The following is a 15,981-nucleotide window of genomic DNA, read 5'->3' on the forward strand; positions in this document are numbered from 1 at the left end:
CAGGGTACAAAATTAACATACAAAAATCAGTTGCATTTCTATACAGTAATAACAAACTAGCAGAAAGAGAACTCAAGAATACAATTCCATTTACAATCACAACAAAAAGAATAAAATATCTAGGAATAAATTTAACCAAGGAGGTGAAAGATCTATGCACTTAAACACTATAAGACGTTATTGAAAGAAATCAAAGAAGACACAAAGAAATGGAAAGATATCCCATGCTGATGGACTGGAAGAATAAACATAGTTAAAATGTGCATACTACCTAAAGCAATCTACAGATTCAATGCAATCCCAATCAGAATCCCAATGACACTCTTCATGGAAACAGAACAGGACTCCTAAAATTAATATGGAACAACAAAAGACCCCAAATAGCCACAGCAATCCTGAGAAAAAAAAGAATAAAGCTGGAGGCATCACAATCCCTGACTTCAAAATATCCTACAAAGCTACAGTAATCAAAACAGCATGGTACTGGCACAAAAACAGGCACACAGATCAATGGAACAGAATTGAAATCCACACATCTATGGACAACTAATCTTTGACAAGGGAGCCAAGGACATACAACGGAGAAAAGAGAGTTTCTTCAATGAATGGTGCTGGGAAAACTGGACAGCCACATGCAACAGAATGAAAGTAGGAAGGAGGGTATCAAGATGGTGGTGTAGGCAGACTCTGAACTCACCTCCTCCCATGAACACAACCAGGTAACAACTATTCTTGGAAAAATTACCCTGGAGAGAAAACTGAAAACAGGATAAAGAAAACCCCCACAACAACGGACAGTCCTGACTGAGGCAGAAATTCCTTCCGGAGAGAAAAATGCCACCTTCATGAGCTGTGGAGCTTCACAGCCAACCAGGAGCCACCCTCCTTGGTATGCAGCCATCCCTGGAGAATTGGGTACCTGAGCAAGGGAGCATTACTACCATAAGCATCCTTCGGACTCAGCACAGCTGAGATGGGTCTCATAATATCTGGCTTTGCTGGCTGTTAAATGCATGGGGAATACCCCCAGAAAAGCTACTGGACATAAGTGGGAAAAAGCTAGCTCTTGAAGGGTCCCCACACAAATGCATCTGTTTTGGAAAGCAACCTAAAATCACCAGAAAGAAAAATACAAAGTCCTTTGGTGAAAAGAGACTCACCTGGTAGGCTCTGGGTGCATCTTGGTGAGACGTGAGACCTCTCCAGGGACTGAGACATTGGTGGCAGCCATTGTTGTGACACAGTACAGGTATGCTGGCTGACATCATGGGAGCTCTTCCCCTCGCCCGTTAGCCCAGGGTCTGCCCCACCAACTAGAGCACTGATTTAATCCAGCTCAGCCAGGGCAGGCAGGCCACCTTAGGGACTGGCCACAGCCAGCAGCAAGCACTTGGGCAACTTTTTGGCATGCATAGACTGGGTGCCTTGATCCTCTATAGGCAGGCAAGTGGGTCCACTTCTGTGAGGCAAGGCACGTGTGAGGAGCAGGTGGAGAGTGTGGGGTGTTGGTGGAGTCTGTGTGGGCCTCTGCAGTGGGGCGACTGGGTCCACTACAGGGGCTTGGGAAGTGTGCATGGGCCAGGACTGTGCTGACGGTGGGTGTGGACCTGTGGGTCATGGGGCTTACCAGCTGCAGCAGACCTGTGCATCTCAAACAGCTACACAGGGAATCAGCCCTGCCTTCCAAAGCCTGAAACAAGTGGGTGCTCCCATGCCTGAGCCAGCCCCACTCAGCTGCAATCCTGAGAGAACTGACAACAGCCTTGCAGGCCTGAGGCCTACAGCAACCGTAAGCCCCTGAGCCTTGCAACCAGCCACACTGGGGGCCTAATCACTTAACAGAAAAACTACAACAGGAACGTGCCATTAGACCTTGCAGCCAACTGTGGTGGGGCTTCCTATGCCTGAGAAAGTGACTGGAGGGTCCATAGCAGCTACACGCAGCTGACCATTACAACCAGCAGGTCAAGGGAACAGCCTAGCCCGCCAAGGCACCTGCAACAAGAGCAACCCTACCACAACACAAGGACACATGTAGCCCACACAGGGGACACTCCTGGAACATTTGGAGCTGGTAACAAGAGGGAAGCACACTGCTGGGCCTCATAAGGCACCTCTTACATAAAGCCACCTCTCCAAGATCAGGAGACGTAGCTGATCCACCTAAAAGACAGATATAAGCACAGAGAAAGAGGGAAAACAAGGAAACAAAGGAATACATTCCAAGCAAGGGAACAGGACAAAACCCCAGGAAAAGAACTAAATGAAACATAAATAAGCAATCTATCTGACAAAGAATTCAAACAAAAAGCCCTAAGGATGCTTAACTATCTTGGGAGAAGAATGGATGAACACAGGGAGAATGTCAACAAAGAATTGGAAAATATAAAAAAGAACCAATCAGAAATGAAGACTACAATAATGGAAACGAAAAATTCACTAGAAGGACTCAATAGCAGAGTAGATGATACAGAAGAATGGATCAGTGAGCTGGACGAAAGACTAGAGGAAACCACCCAAGCTTAACAGATAAAAGAAAAAAGAATTAAAAAGAATGAGGACAGTCTAAGGGGAACTCTGGGACAACATCAAGTGCACTAACATTCGTATTAGAGGTGTCCCAGAAGGAGAAGAGAGAGACAAGGGGGCAGAGAATCTATTTGAAGAAATAATAGCTGAAAACTTTCTTAACCTAAGGAAGGAAAGAGACATCCAGGTACAGGAAGTACAGAGAGCTCCAAACAAGATAAACCCAAAGAGGCCCTCACCAGGACACATTATAATTAAAATGTCCAAAATTAAAGATAAAGAGAGAATCCTAAAAGCTGCAAGAGAAAGGCAACAAGTGACATACAAAGGAAACCCATAAGGCTGTCAGCTGACTTCTCGGCAGAAACCTTGCAGGATAGAAGGGAGTGACACGATATATTTAAAGAGCTGAAAGGAAAAAACTTACAGCCTAGAATACTCTGTCCAGCAAGGTTATCATTCAGAATGTAAGGAGAGATAAAGAGCTTCCCAGACAAGCAAAAATTAAAGGAGTTTATCACCAAGAAACTGGTTTTACAAGAAACGCTAAAGGGATTTATCTAAGTGGGAACGAGAAGACCACAAATAGGAACAAGGAAATTATCAAAAAAAAAAAAAAAAAAGGTGATAAAATCACTGGTAAAGGCAAAAATACAGAAAAGGTAGCAGATCAACCACCTACAAAGATAATACGAAGGTCAAAAGACGAAAGTACTAAAATTACCTTTCTAAATGATAATAGAGTGATGGATACACACATACACACAAACTAAGAGGTTAGATCTGATATCAAAAACACAAAATGTGGAAGGAGTGGAGTGAAAGAGTACAGCATTTAGAAAGAGGTCAAACTAAAGAGACCATCAACTCAATACAGATTTTTATACACATGGATTATTACATATGAACCTCATGGTAATCACAAACCAGAAACCAATAATAAATACACAAATAATTGAGAGAAATGAATCTAAACATAATACTAAAGAAAGCCATCAAGCCACAAGGGAAGAGCGCAAGAGAAAAAGAAAGGAACAGAGAAGAACTACTAAAACATCCAGAAAAGAAGTAACAAAATGACAATAAGTACATATTATAAATAGCTGCTTTAAATGTCAAAGGACTAAATGCTGCATTCAAAAGACATAGGGAGGCCAAATGGATAAAAAAAACAAGACCCAAATATATGCTGCACAGAAGAGACACACTACAGACCTAAAGACACCTACAAACTGATCGTGAAGGGATGGAAAAAGATACTCCACGCAAATTGCAAAGAAAAGAAAGCTGGGGTAGCAATACTTATATCCAATGAAATAGACTTTAAAACAAAAACTGGAACAAGAGACAAAGAAGGGCATTATATAATGATAAAGGGAACAATCCAACAAGAGGATATAACAGTCGTAAATATCTATGCACCCAACATAGGAGCACCTAAATATAAACAGCAATTATTAACAGACATAAAAAGAGAAATAGACAGTAACACAAAATAGTAGGTGATTTAACACTCTGCTTACACGAATGGATAGATCATCCAAAAAGAAGATCAATAAGGAAACACTAGCCTAAAATAACACATTAGACCAGATGGACTTAGCAGATATATAGAGAAGATTCCATCCAAAAACCACAGAATAGATATTCTTTCCAAATGCACATGGAACATTCTCCAGGATAGATCACATATTAGGCCACAAAATAAGTCTCAATAAATTTAAGAAGACTGAAGTAACACCAAGCATCTTTTCTGACCACAAAGGTATGAAACTAGACATCAACGACAGGATGAAAATCAGAAGTCACAAAAATGTGGAGATTAAACAAAATGCTACTGAACAACGATTAGGTCAATGAAGAAATCAAAGGAGAAATCAAAAAATAGCTGGAGACAAATGAAAATGAAAATACAACATGCCAAAATCTATGGGATACAGCAAAAGCAGTTTTGAGAGTGAAGTTTAGAGCAATACAGGCCTACCTCAAAAAACAAGAAAAAATCCCAAATAAACAATCTGACAGTGCACCTAAAGGAACTGGAAAAAGAAGAACAAACAAAGCCCAAAATCAGTAGAAGGAAGGAAATAACAAAAATCAGAGCAGACATAAATGATATAGAGACTAAAAAAATAGGAAAAAAATCAATGAAACTAAGAGCTGGTTCTTTGAAAAGATAAACAAAATGGATAAGCCTTTAAGTAGACTTACAAGGAAAAAAACAGAGAAGGCTCAAGTAAATAAAATCAGAAATGAAAAAGGAGAAATTACAAGAGACACCTCAGAAATACAAAAGATTATAAGAGAATACTATGAAAAGCTATATGCCAACAAAATGGACAATCTAGAAGAAATGGATAAATTCTTAGAATCATACAACTGTCCAAAACTGAATCAAGAAGAAATAGAGAATCTGAATAAACCAATCACCAGTAAGTAGATCAAAACAGTAGTCAAAAACCTCCCAAAAAATAAAAGTCTGGGACCAGACATCTTCCCTGGCAAATTCTACCAAACACTCAAAGAAGACTTAGTAACTCTCCTTCTCAAACTCTTCCAAAAAATTGAAGAGGAGGGGAGGCTTCCAACTCATTCTATGAAGCCGACATTACCCTGATACCAAAATCAGACAAGGACAATACCAAAAAAGAGAAAATTACAGGCCAATATCACTGATGAACATTGAGGCAAAAGTCCTCAACAAAATACTAGCAAATCAAATACAACAATACATTAAAAGGATCATACACCATGATCAAGTGGGATTTATTCCAGGGACGCAGGGATGGAGCATCCACAAATCAATCAACATGATACACCACATTAACAAAATGAAGAATAAAAATCACATGATCATCTCAAGAGATGCAGAGAAAGCATTTGATGAGATACAGCATTCATTTATGATAAAAACTCTGAATAAAATGAGTATAGAAAGTAAGCACCTCAATATAATAAAGGCCATATGTGACAAACCCACAGTTAATATCATTCTCAATGGAGAAAAGCTGAAAGCCATCCCTCTAAGAACAGGAACCAGACAAGGATGCCCACTGTCACCACTCTTATTTAACATAGTATTGGAAGCCCTAGCCAGAGCAATCAGGCAAGAAAAAGAAATAAAAGTAATAAAATTGGAGAGGAAGAAGTGAAACTGTCACTATTTGCAGATGACATGATTTTATATGTAGAAAACCCTAAAGAATGCACTCAAAGGGGCTGGCCTGGTAGTGCAACGGTTAAGTTCGCAGGTTCTGCTTTGGCAGCCCGGGGTTCGCCGGTTTGGATCCCGGGTGGGGACATGGCACTGCTTATCAAGCCATGCTGGGGCAGGCATCCCACATATAAAGTAGAGGAAGATGGGCATGGATGTTAGCTCAGGGCCAGTCTTCCTCAGCAAAAAGAGGAGGATTGGTGGCAGATGTTAGCTCAGGGCTAATCTTCCTCAAAAAAAAAAAAAGGAATCAATATACAACAATCAGTTGCATTTCTATACTCTACCAAAGAACTAACGGAACACGAACTCAAGAATACAATCCCATTTACAATCACAACAGAAGGAATAGAATATCTAGGAATAAATTTAACCAAGGAGGTGGAAGACCTATACAAGGAAGACTATAAGACTCTACTGAAAGAAATCGATAACGACACAAAAAAATGGAGAGATAGTCCATGCACATGGATTGGACGAATAAACATAGTGAAAATGTCCAGGCTACCTAAAGCAATCTACAGATTCAATGCAATCCCAATCAGAATCCCAACGACATTCTTCACAGAAACAGAACAAAGAATCTTAAAATTCCTATGGGGCAACAAAAGACCCCAAATAGCCAAAGCCATCCTGAGAAAAAAGAACAAAGCTAGTGGCATCGCAATCCCTGACTTCAAAACACATTACAAAGCTACAGTAATCAAAACAGCATGGTACTGGTACAAAAACAGGCACACAGATCAACGAAACAGAATTGAAAGCTCAGAAATAAAACCACACATCTACAGACAGCTAATCTTCAACAAAGGAGCCAAGAACATACAATAGAGAAAGGAAAGCCTCTTTAATAAACGGTGCTGGGAAAACTGGACAGCCACATGCGAAAGAATGAAAGTAGACCATTACCTTTCCCCATGCACAAAATTACACTCAAAATGGACCAAAGACTTGAAGGTAAGACCTGAAACCATAAAACTTTTAGAAGAAAATATAGGCAGTACACTCTTTGATATGAGACTTAAAAGGATCTTTTCAAATATCATGTCTACTCAGACAAGTGAAACAAAAGAAAAAATAAACAAATGGGACTTCATCAGACTAAAGAGCTTCTGCAAGGCAAAGAAAACCAAGATCAAAATGAAAAGACAACCCACCAACTGGGAGAAAATATTTGCAAATCATATATCCGAGAAGGGGTTAAACTCCATAATATATAAAGAACTCACACAAATGAACTACAAAAAAAAACAAACAACCTGATCAAAAAGTGGGCAAAGGAGATGAACAGACATTTTTCCAAAGAAGATATACAGATGGCCAATAGGCACATGAAAAGATGTTCAACATCACTAATCATCAGGGAAATGCAAATCAAAACTACACTTAGATGTCACCTTATGCCCGTTAGAATGGCTATAATCACCAAGACAAAAAATAACCAATATTGGAGAGGGTGTGGAGAAAAGGGAACCCTCATCCACTGCTGGTGGGAATGCAAACTGGTGCAGCCACTGTGCAAAACAGTATGGAGATTGCTCAAAAAATTAAAAATAGAAATACCATATGACCCAGCCATCCACTACTGGGTATTTATCCAAAGAACTTGAAATCAACAATTCAAAGAGATTTGTGCACCCCTCTGTTCCCTGCAGCATTATTCACAATAGCCAAGACGTGGAAGCAAACCAAGTGCCCACTGACTGATGACTGGATAAGGAAGATGTGGTATATACACACAATAGAATATGACTCAGCCATAAAAAAAGACAAAAGTGTCCCATTTTCAACAACATGGATGGACCTTGAGGGTATGATGTTAAGTGAAATAAGCCAGACAAAGACAACTACATCATTTCACTCGTACGTGGGAGATGAACAAACACATGGATAAGGAGAGCAGCTTAGTGGTTAGCAGAGGGGAAGGGGGTGGGGGAGGGTGTAAGAGGTACAGGGGCACATATGGATGGTGACGGATGAAAACCAGACTATGGTGGTGAATACAATGCAGCCTACGTAGAAATTGATCCATAATAACGTACACCTGAAATTACACAATGTTGTAAACCAAAATGACCCCTATAAAAGAAAGAAAGAAATAAAAGTAACATCTTTTAGGTTCATTTATTAGAATAATGAATATCAAGGAAAACAATACAATCCCCAACAGACAGTCCCAACCAGAACTCCTCATGGGTTAGGTCATTTAACTTGGCTAAAAGGGCCTGTTTCAAACTGGCTGACTTAAGGATAAAACATTAAGAATAAGCATCAATCACATCTACAGAAAAGGCTCACACTGAAACTAGGACTGAGAATTCCAACATGCCACGTTAGGTTTCATTTCAAGAGTATAGAGACCTGATTGGAAACACAGTATCTAACGAACTTCATCTGTATTTTGGAAAGATAGAAATAACGTAGGACTGGGACACAGCACTCATCCTGTGTCATGATGAGCAGCTGTCAAGTCACGCATCCACAAGTAACCCAAGAGATACAGAAGAAACAAGCTGGAAAAGGATGCAAAGGCTGTTCAGCTGATAAAGAGATGTACAGAATAGTTAAGAGACCCTTGATGTTATTACATTTGTGCAGCAAAATAAACACTCTGGTGGATGAAAGGACCAGAAGACTACAGAAACCCCTTTAAAGCCCAGCTATGGGCATTCACCACTTGTGCTGCTTTTCAGAATGATACTGTAGTCTACGTGGGACTGGGTGTGACACCGGGAAAGAGTGAAGGTGTTATAATACAAAATGCAAATGATGCAAAATCCTATCTACTACAGACATGTGGCATCGGCAGGAGGGCCCATAGTGCCATTTGCGGATGAGGATACCACAGCCACAGTGCGTTGAAAGACTTGCTCACACTCCCACATGGAGCTGACTAATTCGAGGGCCAGAACTAGAACCCATATGATCTCATTCCCAACCCCCTGCTTCTGCTTCCTTCTGGCTCCAAAACGCATTCACTATACACACGTCTGTTGCTCTGGTAACTTCCTTCAAACAGAAGTGGAGGTCAAGCTCAGATCTGCCTGAGGAGGAGGCCAGGGGCAGCTGCTGGTGTCCCTGAGTCACCTGTCCCAGAGGCAGTCCACAGGGGCTGCAGCCCTCTCCCACTTCTCCCAGAGCAGGAAAGGAGGTTAGAGGTGGCTGCCAGAGGGCTTCCCAGCACCACGACCCACACGGGGAGAAAGGGGCCCCACCGCAGAGCTGCGGTCACACGGACAGCAGCTGTCAGCTGACGACCAAAGAGGCAGGAGCAGGCCACAGAGACTGCAATCAGCCAAAATGCAGGTCGACATCCGGGGGACGGGAGAGACCTGGCTGCAGTGCCCCTCACTCACGGTAAAATATCTGAGATCCAAACCTCAGAGCAGTGGGAGAACACAGCCCTCTCCCGGCTAAGCCCACCCCCCACGCGCAGCCTCCGGCTCCAGACGCGAACAGTGGGCGCCGAGAACCAGAGCCAGCACCTCGCCTTCGCTCAGACTTCTAAAGGCTGTGGTGACAGGACAGACAAGGACTCTATGTGCTTTCCCACCCCCGCACCCCACAACCAGAGTTCCCTTCAGGATTCAAAACACTTACATTCTCTCAGTTTTGCTTTCCATACAATTTCCTCAGAATCCATTTCAACCAAAAGTAATTTAAACTCCACTGGTTGCTCCAAATACACCTCAATATAACTTTTCAATTTCAAAAGTGAACCATCAACAAATTCAATTTCCTTTAAAAAAAAAAAAGTGCATTAATTGACAATACAAAATGTCAAATAAGGAATAACAGCAGGGTTAGTGCCCGCTTGGATGCTCCCGGGACCCTGGCCGTGGGAGCCCCATCTGAAGCCACCACCCTGTCCCAGCCCCTCCTCACTCCAACCTGCCTTTCAGCATCACTTAGGCTCCAAGGACCCAGGCCCGTTCTCCCAAAGCCTAACTTTTCAGCCCTTCCTGATTTCAGTGCTTCATGTTCCCAAACTGGATCGTGTCCCCCCGCCTAAGCGCTCTGTCCTAAGTGCTTTTAAACTTCCTCATCCTCTTTTGCTTAGATCATCCCACAATCTGGAATTGATTCAAAAGCATCTGCAGAACCACACTGAGTTGTTTTACCCACATTCTCTCACTGAATAGCACCCTCCCCTAACAAGTTCTGTTATTGCTATTTTATGGATAAAGAATCTCCAAGAAGCTAATTAACTTGCCCAAGTCTGCAGAACTGAATTTGAATCCACCCCTTCTGACTCTAAAGTGTGAGCCCTTAACCACAACAGACCATCTCCCGCCTTTGACCTCCTCCACTCGTCTCCAGTCTGGCTAGTAAACCCGGAGGGAGAAATACATTTTAAAAAAATCAGTGCGCATCGCTATCATACACCAATGGTCTGGGGGCCGGCCCCATGGCCGAGTGGTTAAGTTCGTGTGCTCCGCTTCGGCAGCCCAGGGTGTCGCCAGTTCAGATTGTGGGTGCGGACACAGCACCGCTCGTCAGGCCATGCTGAGGCGGCGTCCCACATGCCACCACTAGAAGGACCCACGACTAAAATACGCAACTATGTACTGCGGGGATTCAGGGAGAAAGAGCAGGGAAAAAAAAAAAGATTGGCAACAGTTGTTGGCTCAGGTGCCAACATTAAAAAAAAAAAAAGAAAAGCATATTAAAAGTAAATAAATAAATAAACCAATGGTCTGAACCCGCCCCTCTCCCTTTCCATTCCAAATCACTAGCAGCATCCTCACATCCTTCACCGGGTCACGAGGGCCCATAAAGCTGAGACAACGCCTCCCGCAGCCCCACTCCTTCCAAAGCCCCCTTCCCCAGAACTATCCTGGCGCCTCAAGCCCAGCCGCACGTTCCCATTGCCTCACTCAGCACGTGCGGTTCTCTCTTCCAGAAGAGCTCGTCTCTTCCGCTGAATCCCTCTCCCTTCAAACCCAGAACAAATGCCACCATGTGGGACGCCCTCCTGGAAACCCAATGCACTCTGCACCCACTCTACAGCAACTCCACATTACGTGAAAATTGTTTCTGTACGTGACCATCTACACTAGCATCTTTAGAGGGAAAAGATCCTGACAGTCGTTTTTCAAATCTTAGCTCTTATCCCAGGCTGACCTGGTAGCCTTTTGATAGACACTTTTGATAAATGTCAGTTAAACAAAAATCATTAATGGCATAAAACTAAGAACACTTTAGATGTATACAGAGTTTTACAAGTTTTAGAGTGCCTCCAAACCATTATCTTGCATGATCCTTAGAGCAATCCTGGGAGACTATCCTCATTTTATAGGCCAGAAATTTGGCCAAGAGAGAGCACATGACTAGGGACGGAACTCGACTGCTTGGAGCGCTCCAGCCATCACTCTCGCCTGTAAGGAAGAACTCTCGGGACCACGCAGTCTCTTCCTGCCTAGAGTCGCCCACTCAACAGGTATTCTTCTCTCTGCCAGTGGTTCTTCATCTTGGCAGCACACGACAGGGGGCTTTGACAAGCCCAACGCAGAGGCCATTCCTAGACCAACTAAGTCAGTGTCTCTGGAGGTGGCACCAGACTTTTGTAAAGCCCCCAGGGAATTCCGCTATGCAGCAAAGGCCAAGAATCACTGTTCTAAGCAAACGCTTCCATTTTAAACCCACCTCCCAAACAAGGCTACAGTTTGCTCCTCATGATTATCTTGATGTGCCATCTGCCAGCGCTCAATCAGGTGGCAATGGCTGAGAAGCAACCTCTCAGACCCCTCAGGAGCCAAGGGCAGATGGGGCCAGGCCAGGCTCTCGCAAGGCCGGGGTGTGTGACGTGGGCAGAGGACCCGCCTGCTTCACACATTAGTTTCTTAAGCTGCATTGCTGTAAGGCTCAAAGAGATCCTCTGAAACCAGAAAGGGAGGTTATGGCAGACTGTCTGATCAAGCCGACTGCTTCTCCAGGGCCCTGGGCCCCAAACAATACGATCAAATCATCCCAGGCAGCACTCTCTTGTTTCACATTTTAACATAACAAAATCAAAGCGTGTTTTCAACTTTTCATAAACTAGAAGACAGACAGACAAAAAGAGGTGTACAAAAGGAATTTCCACAGAGACGTCTCGGCTAGATAAGCTATGGCACACATTCAGGGCACAGCGTCATTTACAAGAAACCAAAATCACTTACAAATGTCACAGTGTGTACAGTGAAGAGCTTAAATTCAGTGACAATTTGTTCCCATAACAATTTTTCAAATGCCTGCCAGTAAAAAAAAGCCCAATATTGCTGATTAGCAGCTCCTTTCCCTTAACCTTCGATGCTCTGTGACTTAAAATGAAACTTAAGGTTTTTACTCCTGTGAAGCTAACGCTGTTAAGCATTTAATAAAAAGTTCAAGAAAATTTAAAAGGTTTTTAAAGGGAAAGAGAATAGACAGTCAATTTTTGCAATGGTTGCAGATTAATCCTGAAATTCAACAGCATCTTTGGAATAAACTACACATTTAACAAAACAATTGCTTTCTTATAAACAGAGAAATAAAAAATGAGAACAAAATGCATTATTTTAAAACCTTCAAAATATCATATCTAAGAACTATACATCCCTGCTGCTCCTCCAAGTGCTTTGTAAAATATATACCTCTGGGGTAATTTCAGCTTCTGGTTCACTGATCAGTCTGTATTTCTTTCCATTCTGCAGTAACTTCTGGCAAACAGGAGGCTTGTCGATTTTCATGAATTTCTTAGAGGAGTGCTTTATAGACTTGGAAATATCCTAAACGCGGAAATAGGTTTTGGTTTTGAAATTCATCAGCAACAACTGTAAGAACTGTAAGGGGGAGGGAGGAGGGCAGGCGACGGGTGATGAGGCACATGTGTGTGGTGATGGATTGCAGTTAGTCTTTGCCCGGTGAACATGATGTAATCTACACAGAAATCGAAATACGTAATGACATCACCTGAAATTTACATAATGTTATAAATCACTGTTACCACCATAAAAAAAGAATTACAAAAAAAAAAGAAAGAACTGTAATTGGCCAAGCAGTGCACGTGCCGGCCAGCACCGCCTTCATGTCCTCCTCCAAGGGGCAGCAATACAAGAAGGCTCCCAGTGCTCGGAAAAGAAACGCCACAGGGCTGAGGCGCCTCTGACCCTCACTCCAGCCTCTTAGATCTCCAAACACCTTTCTGCAAAAGCGCTACAGCCAAAAGCAACACATACCCTGCGTGGCACCAGCCATTTGCTTCTGCAGGATTTGAGAAAATTAAATTAGCACTAGCATTATCCATTTGTATGAACGACATGCCCACCATGTGAAAGGAAAGCAACTATTTTACTGTACGCAGTTCCAGTTCACTCAGAATTTGTTTCCATCCTCCGACGGGGCCCTCAATGGGACAGTGATTTTCTAAGTATTGTTCGAGTGCCCCAGGAGGTTAATGTAACCTGTGGCCCACGCTCACTTGTAAAGCAGCTGTACAGCTGAACGTGCAATTTAGGTTTCTTGAAGGTAAAGTGCAAGGAAATCTTTTCCTAAACAGGAAAAAAGTCATGTCCGGGCTCCTAGCCTCCTGGTTCCCAGATCACAATTTGAGTAGCAAGGCTGTGGAAAACACACGGCTTAGGCTGTCTATCAGGCAACTCCCTCCAAGGCCAGGCCTGCTTGCCCGCCATCCCCACCTCCAGAGGGCTATTTCCCCATCTGTTACCATCTCGACGCTGCTTATATGTGTAAACAACCACACTCCACGGATCTGAGAACTCAGCACACACCTAGGCAGTGACCTTATAACCTCTGTAGGTAAGTGACAAATTAGACCCACAGTAGGGGAACACTTAAATCATAGGGACAGGATCCACCTAAACATGGCGTAATGTTTGAACACAAAGTATTCAACATTTATGATTTATTTTCATTGACTTTACCTTGATGAAGGACTCATTATTGGTTGCTATGTACACTCGAAAAGACAAAGATGGATTATGGTCAATGGCTTTGTACAGAATCACGGCCCCGTGGTGGTATACTGTTTCTTCGCTTTGCATAACAGGTCCCACAGGAGAAAGAGAGCTCACATGCCATTTGACATGGGTTGCAGAATGATCCACAGTAGATTCTAACAATGCCCCAGAGCTTTTCACATGTAAGACTTTGAACGTCATATTGGCATCATGGTCTGTTAAAATATGAAGGTAAATTAGCGTTCTAGGCGTTGTAATGGACTGCACACATACACACACGCACGTGCTAATTAAACTTTTAGTAAAGTACTTACGACCCAAGCAGAGGGAATGTGGAAACTGAATGGAGGTAAGACAGGCTGGGTCACATTTAACATCAAACAAAGGTCCACTGACAGCCCAGGGCTTAACAACCAGGTCTGCGTATTTGCTCCAGGACAAAACGCAATACTTGATGTCAACTTTTCTGTTAACCTCGAATATCAAACCAGTTTCCGTGCACTGGTAAATCCCCTCTGTGTCCACCTTCAGTCTGCGTTGGACAGACAAGAACACCTGTTTAGTCCTAACGTTGGGTTAGGAGAGGACTTAGACTGATGCACGTTTTCAATTTCATTCAAAAGCACTAAGGGAACTTCTGTAGCATTTTGAGGAAGCATCACTATAAAAGAAAACAATCCAAGTAATTATATAAAATGTGTGAAATTAGTTATGCTGTTTGTGTTTCCCCTACTTGGCGTTACTTTTATGTAGAAAATTAAATGAGTGATGATGTTAAGCCTTCTGCATTCACAATTACTTACAGAAACTGTCCCCGGGAAAGGAGCCTGGGGGTCACCTGTTCATGATGTTTCTGGAGAAAAGGTATATATATATAATATATAAATAAGGAACATATAAGTAAATGTTTTCTTAAATAAAGCAAATTAGGGAACCATATTTTATAATTAAAAGAAACTTACACTTTCAGCATTACAGTGTTCACAGTAAGGCTGGACTTTATTAAACTCTAAACGATGGAGAAAAAGTTTTACTTTTATGAATGTGATTGGCATTTTCAAATAAAATTTTTTTAATAAACATATATGACATGACCAGATTACAAAATTCAAAGGGATACGCCCCTCCGCAATACTATTTAAAAGAACATTTTGGGGGCCGGCCCCATGGCCTGCTGCGCAGGTTCAGCGTGCTCTGCTTTGGCGGCCCAGGTTCAGTTCCCGGTGAGGACCTACGCCAGGCATCAGCAGCCATGCTGTGGCAGCATCCCATATACAAAATAGAGGAAGACGGGCACAGGGGTTAGCTCAGGGACAATCTTCCTCACCAAAAAAAAACTTTTTTGGAAAAGGTAAGTTTATACCTGAATTAAAATGATCTGTGCGTGATTCTTTATCCTCCCATTCTTCACCTGTAAAAGACACTGTCAACACATTATTGGCACAAGCCAATGGCGGGATAAATCACATACCACTTAACCTCCCACCTCCAGCTTCACAACCAAGAAGAACTTTATTCATGGATCTAAACATCCCCATGGGTCACTTCAATGACACATGACGCGTTATCATATCTGCAACTGTCACTATAGGTCTAATGCAGGAAAACAAATTTGAACGAGACTCCTAAGCTTCAATGCACCCCATTTTGGCACATAAGTCTTTATCTGATCATTTTATCCGGCACCAACAGCTCTCTCATCATCCTTCAGACTGGACCCTCCGTCCTCCTCTCACACCGCATGCATGGGGGAGAGAACAAGAGGGCACGCCCACGGCCTCCCCTTACCCTGAGCGGAAGCTTCCTCGGCGGCAGACTCTCCTAGTTCCCCATCTGTGGAGACAAGAAGGGCTGAAGGCACAGGTGGTCTAGAATAATCGCTTCATTAATTACTCATCACCTGGGCCACGGTCTCAACTGGAGAGCTGCAGCCCCCACTCAAGCCTTGTTCACGGGGACCGGGGGTTGGGAATTAAGCTGGAGTCATCATTCCCAAGATAATGCTTGTCTGGCATCAGCCCCCCGAGCTATTACAGAGAGAGACTAGCTCGGAAGAAAGGAATTAACATCCAATTCTAGCCTATCTAAACTGGAACTAGTGTAGGAGTCTCTGACTTAGCATGCAGACTCCTTCCATACGGCTCCAGGCCCTGTGTGATCCGGCTCCCAGCCACTTCACGTCCTTCCAGCCTCCCCGCAATTCCCGCCCTCCTGGCACTCCCTGCCATTTCTCACACCAAAGCACACTCCTGACTCAGGGCCTTCACCCTTACTGTCCACTCCCACAAATGCTCATGT

General features: G+C 43.0%; 1 protein-coding gene across 6 annotated transcripts in view; it reads right to left on the reverse strand.

The window, feature by feature from the left end:
* LOC106824112 (NACHT, LRR and PYD domains-containing protein 1b allele 5-like) overlaps positions 1 to 15,981 on the reverse strand; it is a 50,216-nt gene that overhangs the window by 11,294 nt on the left and 22,941 nt on the right. For 4 of the 6 annotated variants that reach the window (XM_044770953.2, XM_044770951.2, XM_070509755.1 and 1 more), the window contains 8 exons: positions 15,472 to 15,516; positions 15,047 to 15,106; positions 14,646 to 14,692; positions 14,487 to 14,536; positions 13,998 to 14,215; positions 13,648 to 13,898; positions 12,358 to 12,492; positions 9,344 to 9,482 (listed from right to left, as the gene is read on the reverse strand). In XM_044770953.2, coding sequence (XP_044626888.1) covers positions 9,344 to 9,482; positions 12,358 to 12,492; positions 13,648 to 13,898; positions 13,998 to 14,215; positions 14,487 to 14,536; positions 14,646 to 14,692; positions 15,047 to 15,106; positions 15,472 to 15,516 — 945 coding nt within the window. The remainder of the gene's footprint in view (positions 1 to 9,343; positions 9,483 to 12,357; positions 12,493 to 13,647; positions 13,899 to 13,997; positions 14,216 to 14,486; positions 14,537 to 14,645; positions 14,693 to 15,046; positions 15,107 to 15,471; positions 15,517 to 15,981) is intronic. The other 2 variants (XM_044770954.2, XM_044770952.2) reach the window with 1 other exon arrangement.

The sequence above is a fragment of the Equus asinus genome, chromosome 5 (assembly GCF_041296235.1).
Source record: "Equus asinus isolate D_3611 breed Donkey chromosome 5, EquAss-T2T_v2, whole genome shotgun sequence".
Classification (NCBI taxonomy): domain Eukaryota; kingdom Metazoa; phylum Chordata; class Mammalia; order Perissodactyla; family Equidae; genus Equus; species Equus asinus.